Genomic DNA, 6811 nt, shown 5'->3' with positions numbered 1-6811 from the left:
CCATGCATGTCGCAAGAAGCTTTCATCAGAGATTTAATACTGGGCTTTGTTGTAGCTGTTCTTAAGTGATCAGGACAAACATGTTAGTTTCCAGCACAATTAATGCTGTCTGTTTTAAAGCATTGATTAAACACAATGCATTTAACGGCTTTGATGCAATTCAGTCAATTTCAAAAGCCAAGTTCCTAGACTTCTAGATTATATATTTTTGCACTACATTGCAATAAATGATGGAAAGAACTTGTCTGAGGACAATGGTGGTGGTAAACAGCAAGTATTTAATTGAAACTAAATTAAAAGGTATGAGTACCATATCTATTGCGTCATAATAACAGGTACAGTATAGGGGTTATTTATGGGGGAGGGGTTCATGTAATTGTTTTTCAACACAAATATACAATGAACATTCAGCTACCACAGTTTTGCACACTAGATACTGTAGTTATGCAGTCTATCACAAGACCACCAAACAGGGACAATCCATGTGTAATTCATCAGTTCCGGGATCAGTCCTCAACATCCATACATTAGAGTACAAAAAGTCAACCAAAGAGTCGTGGGACACTCTGTATATCCACCTAAAGCTGTACACAAAACCCTCAGGATCGACTCGTTAGATAATGCCATAAAAATGAGCCAAAGAAAGAGAAAACAAATAAAACATAATGCCAAAACATGTACAATACACTGACACAGAAAGTCAGCTGTGTTAGACATGCAACTAGTAACCAACCTTGCTGGAAAATCATAAAAAACATATCCACCTAAAGCTGTACACAAAACCCTCAGGATCGACTCGTTAGATAATGCCATAAAAATGAGCCAAAGAAAGAGAAAACAAATAAAACATAATGCCAAAACATGTACAATACACTGACACAGAAAGTCAGCTGTGTTAGACATGCAACAAGTAACCAACCTAGCTGGAAAATCATAAAAAAGAAAACAAAATAATTGCATAAATACTTTGTACAGTTCATCTTACTGTAAAGAAATGCACCCTTTCAAAATAATACCCCACACCATAAAAATGCATCTGACAAAACAGCGATTACTCCATTTCTTTGTCTTTTCTACATGTCAAGGTGCAAAAATTATTTCAGATTGATATAGCCATTTGATCTTTGAGCTGCTTGTCGACAGCAAAACCCCAACAGCTTTATGATGTTATGATGGCACGCTGAATTACAGTACATTAATATAGAATAATTCAACTATAAGGAGTGCATATTAGGCTGTACGGAAATCATACAACAGTGAATAAAACAACTGCAATGGTTCATCTTTTTAAAGTTGCAGGTGTCAGACCATTTAAAGAAAGAAAAATAAATTCTCTCTATTAATCAAAGCAGCACTTTTGATAGGGTATTGCCCACAGTATCAAAAAGAAAAAGAAGAAAAAACTTTCTCTTTCATAGTTTTGTCTAAGGTAAGAAGAAACTAGGCTTCCAGTCCATTAAAATTGTTAAATCCCTTTTTCTGTACACATGATAACATTCAAGCTACAGTCTTTCGTGAAATGTGTGTGGAGTGAAAACATCAGTAACTATTGCTTTCCTAATCTACAGACATTTACACTGGTGCAACATCGCAAACGGTTAAAATAGTGATTTTTTAAGAATAAGAATACATGCACGTTTTTACTAAAAACAAAACCATAATTTTTAAGCTAGTGCCAGAGAGTAACATTTAAGTTGTCTAATGCATATTAGTTAATAACAGATGAAGAATTAGTCAGAGAAGTCCCACACTAATGCAAAATGTACAGATGTGAAACGATATGAAATAAGCAGGAACTCTGACACTTCAGAAGCATGTTTGATATTAGTCTTTCAATTGGTCAGAAACGTTTCTGTCTTCTGTCGCATAACACGTGTGGTGGAATCATTTAAAGTTTGAATGAATCCTGTCATTTAAAAAAAATAATTTAAAGTGGTCTTTAATCTAAGTTCAACATTTACATACTTTCATTGACCTACACAACTGTTAAAATAAGATAATAGTTGCATATCAAGGCAGGTTGGCAACAAAATTTAAATGGAAAAAGTTGTCTATGGCAACTGACTGATACTGTGGGCAACACAACAGAACATATAAAATAAACATAATTAAGCATTTGCATGTCATTTGCAATGTCAACCCACAAACATTTATCAACATTCATAGTCCCCAATATTATTCCCGCTGGGAGGCTGTGACTTGTGACATCGACTACACACACACTCGCAGTTTTGTTCTTTTAAAGCCAAGAGTGATTTTTAACATACTGTAATACTATATTACAAGCAATGCGTTTTGATTTCTTCTTTTATCTCTTAATAATGACTTTTTGTTTCACTGTTTCTAGTTAAAAATGCCATTGTAAGTATTTACAATATAAACAAGTGTCATCTCGTTTCATCAGGAAGCGTTTTATACGCATTGCTTTTTCTAATATCTAAACATAATGCCGACTTTGTGGATGATTCCAATGAGATGACGGAGCATTCTGCAAAAGAAAATGCATGAATGGAAAAGTAAACTAACAAAAGTCTCTTTTGAACGGTCACACTTCTCCAGTGTATGAAATTATGAGCATTAGTGATGCCATTTAGGAGATTTTGACCAATGAGATCTTGCACGGGGAGCAGTGAAATGTTTTTTTGAGGGTGGTTGGGATTTTGGGCTTTGGGCATGTGATGTGATGTGGGGTGAGGGTGAACTAGTTTCTCGGGCTTTCTTCAGAGCCCCGCTCATGCTGCAGGTTGTAGTAACAGTTCTGACAGACACGCACAGGAGAGGAGATTTTCAGCCGCTTGATCTCTGACTGGAAGCGACTACACCTGCGGGAAACAAGCAACAAATTTTAAAACCCTTTCGAGAGATTCTAAAACAAATTTTCTAAATTTCTAAAACACAATAAAACGCAAAAAACAACAACAACAAAAGTTGCAGTGGTCTTTATCCAATTAGTTTTGAAAATAAACCACAAACAAAGTCATTTAAAGATTTTGCAACACAGATTACTAAAACACCAAACAAAAAAACATCAAAAACCACAAAACTAAAAAATTGCAGTGGTCTTTTCTCAGTTGGTTTAGAAAAAAAACAAGCATATAAAAAACAAAAACAGAAAACATACAAAAACAGAAAACAAAAACAATAAAAACAAAAGAAAACTAAAAACCAAAACAGTAAAAAAGAAAGAAAGAAAAGAAACAACAAACAAAAAAAATTGTTGCAGACCTTTTCCAATCGGTATTAAAAAATAAATAAAAATCAAATAACACTTAAAAGGTATTTAGTTCCCATATTATAAATATTATTGCAAATCTGTCTTACTTCTGGCAGAAGACCTGGCCACAGTTTCTGCAGTGGTGGCGCCTTTCAGTGAGGGAGAAACGCACAGTGCATCCAGAGCAGCTGTCCACCTGCTCGTCCTTCACCCAGTGGTCTGCGGTAGAGCGTCCGGGCTGATCACTGACAGACCAGCTAAACACGCGGCCACTGCTGTCGCCTACCAGGATCTTACTGTGGTCTCTGAGTACACAAGAACAGCTGGTTATCAACAGTCTTGTTTAAAGACGATTTTTTTTTAGCAAACACTGGCATATTAATGTTAAACCACATTAGAAACCAGCTTCTCTTTTATCCTCATTCCACCACAAACACAGAGCACCTACTTTGAAATGGCAAGCGAGGTGATTTCCGCAGGATGAGCGTTGTCCTTGCGGTCAAACGCTGTGTGCATGGTGAGTTTGCTCCGGAACACCAGCTGTCTCTCCCATCTGTAGCCTGTTTAAGAGACAAAGCTAACGGTGAAGAACATGCCAGTTGCTCACATTAAAGCAAAAACACAAGGGAACAGCACTTGCAACGACAATGCAAATGCAAAACTTAAAAGCACACACTTCTGAAATCTGTGAATTAGAAATACGGTACATTTTGATCAAATTCAAATCAAGGATTTACTGCTCTCACTTTGGTTTACATCCTAACTTTTCATGTAAACTGTGATTCCGATGATAGAATTTGTAATGAAAATATATTAAATTAGAAGGAAATCAATTAAATTAATACAATTTAATTGACTATTTAAATTAGTAACTATGTGCATGGTGAGTTTGCTCCGGAACACCAGCTGTCTCTCCCATCTGTAGCCTGTTTAAGAGACAAAGCTAACGGTGAAGAACATGCCAGTTGCTCACATTAAAGCAAAAACACAAGGGAACAGCACTTGCAACGACAATGCAAATGCCAAACTTAAAAGCACACACTTCTGAAATCTGTGAATTAGAAATACGGTACATTTTGATCAAATTCAAATCAAGGATTTACTGCTCTCACTTTGGTTTACATCCTAACTTTTCATGTAAACTGTGATTCCGATGATAGAACTTGTAATGAAAATATATTAAATTAGAAGGAAATCAATTAAATTAATACAATTTAATTGACAATTTAAATTAGTAACTGTATCAAATTGATCAAAATGTTATTTATTATTTAGCTTTTTTAATACCTTAATACTTTTATATCATCTTTGCAATTTTAATCAATTAATGCAATGAAATTAGTTTTTTTATAGATCTATTTTGGCAATTTTACTTTTACTGAGACAGATCAGCACAGAATCTGACAGGAATTGAAGTGGAAGAGAGAGGGGGACAGAATTGGGAAAGGTCCCTAAGCCAGGACTCAAACTCGGGTCACCCAAAGAGCAAACGCACTATTTGTTCTGCCCATGAGGCTGTTAAAAAATTGTTTAAAATTAGAATAAAATAATTAAAAAAAACATTTAAAATTAAATTAAATCAGTAAATCAACTAAAATAAAATAAAATTAATGTCACGCTACTATTTTGGCAATTTTACTTTTACTGAGACAGATCAGCACAGAATCTGACAGGAATTGAAGTGGAAGAGAGAGGGGGACAGAATTGGGAAAGGTCCCTAAGCCAGGACTCAAACTCGGGTCACCCAAAGAGCAAACGCACTATTTGTTCTGCCCATGAGGCTGTTAAAAAATTGTTTAAAATTAGAATAAAATAATTAAAAAAACATTTAAAATTAAATTAAATCAGTAAATCAACTAAAATAAAATAAAATTAATGTCACGATTTGTTTTAATCTACTGCACCTGGTTTGAGCTTGTTGTATGACCGAGCCTCCATAGTACTGGGCTGAAGAGGCTGTGGTACTGGCCCATGCGAGGGTGCTGAGTGCGGTTGTAAATGTGGCTGTGAGGGAATTCCCGCTCTAATCTGGCCCTCTGAGTAGTTTACAAAAACAAAGCCATCCTTCTCATCAATACTGAGTGTGTCCGACCAGCGGCGGGAGTCGTCAGAGCTGCTGTCCACCGACCAGGAGGCTCCGGTGCGAGGTTTGGGTCTGTGGACCGTGCTGCTGGGCTGGCTGTTTAGGGGTTTAGGGTCCTGACTGAGGCTGGTTTCCTCTCCTTCAGACTCACTGCTGTCATCCTCTGGAGCATCACGACCCTCTGGAAGAACAAGGACTTGAGGTTATTTCATCTGAAAAGATCATCTAAAAGTCCGAAGAAATTGCGGTAATGCAGAGTGCAGGCTAAAATTGATCAAAATGTTATTCATTAGTTGGCTTATTTAATGTTTTCATGTCATCTTTCCAAAAGTCATGAAAAAGGTGCAATGGAGGGATGTTTTACCAATCTCTCCACAGCAGTCTGGCACATCGGGGGGCTCTACAGGCTCTGGAGCAGGGGTTTCTGGGACTTGGAGGAACTCAATTCTCCAGAACTACAAGATAAAGCCATTTGTCAAGAACCGTTATCTGTTGACACTTTAAAAGACACAGAGTGAAAAGAAAAAGTAAATTAAGGAGAAGACCATTACCCTGACAACACCGTCGGAGTGTCCCGTAACGATAACATTCTGTGTGTCCCACTCATTCATCTCTGAGATGCAGCAGCAGAGGATTTGTTGGCTCCGGCCAGTGAAAGTGTTGGCGCTGGCGATGGGACTTCCATTGATGCTCCACACATGGATGTAGGTGCCAGCACAGGACACTATATCACCCTACACACAGACAAACAGGGTCTTTTCCAATTCATAGAACACTTCGGTTTTATTCTGAGGAATCAATTTATTATGAGGATTCATAAAAGGCAAGAATTTCAATCAGGAGGCTCTTTCTTTTCCAAAGTAGTAATAGTCTGACTTACGTAGAAATTAATTCCTTTTCAGGAATTTTTTAAAGGCAAGCATATTTTTAAACTGTAAAGTGTACTACTGTTTCCAAAGAGCTTGATGAGCTTGATGAACAGATCAAATTAACTTCATACCAAAAAAGTTTGATGAGTTGGCAAACATTTTAATTTTGCATTATAATAATAAATAATAACAATAATTAGTGCTGTCAAACGATTAATCGTGATTAATCACATCCAAAATAAGTGTGTAAAAATAAAGTTTTTGTTTACATAATATATGTGTGCATACTTTGTTTATTTATTACAGTATGTATATATAAATCCAAACACATGCATGTATATATTTAAGAAAAATATGTTATGTTTATATATTAAATATATTTATATATAAGAATATAAATATATAAATGTATATACATGTAAATATTTTCAATATATATACTGTATGTGTGTGTATTTCTATATACATAATAAATATACACAGTACACATACATATATTATGTAAACAATAACTTTTATTTTGGATGCAATTACTCATTTGACAGCACTAATAATAATATATTTTCATAAGAATATAAAATTTATATTCTTATGAAATTATAAAAGTTATATTTTTTATTGCCCCAAATTTTCCACATAGTTATC

The 6811-nt window shown here is 35.5% G+C and overlaps 1 protein-coding gene across 1 annotated transcript in view; it reads right to left on the bottom strand.

Annotated features, from left to right (window-relative positions):
- Positions 1-258: 258 nt before the first annotated feature.
- LOC107599213 (WD repeat and FYVE domain-containing protein 3-like) overlaps positions 259-6811 on the bottom strand; it is a 34565-nt gene continuing 28012 nt past the window's right edge. Inside the window, exons 31-37 of the mRNA XM_016290746.1 lie at positions 5849-6031; positions 5662-5752; positions 5119-5478; positions 3663-3774; positions 3322-3519; positions 765-2822; positions 259-578 (exon numbers count right to left, since the gene is read on the bottom strand). Of these exons, the coding sequence (XP_016146232.1) occupies positions 2702-2822; positions 3322-3519; positions 3663-3774; positions 5119-5478; positions 5662-5752; positions 5849-6031 (1065 nt within the window). The 3' untranslated portion in view covers positions 259-578; positions 765-2701. The remainder of the gene's footprint in view (positions 579-764; positions 2823-3321; positions 3520-3662; positions 3775-5118; positions 5479-5661; positions 5753-5848; positions 6032-6811) is intronic.

This window comes from Sinocyclocheilus grahami, unplaced genomic scaffold (assembly GCF_001515645.1).
Source record: "Sinocyclocheilus grahami isolate Dianchi unplaced genomic scaffold, SAMN03320097.WGS_v1.1 scaffold262.1, whole genome shotgun sequence".
NCBI lineage: Eukaryota > Metazoa > Chordata > Actinopteri > Cypriniformes > Cyprinidae > Sinocyclocheilus > Sinocyclocheilus grahami.
Note: the sequence above shows the minus strand (reverse complement) of the source record. Positions and strands in the feature narration are given on the sequence as shown.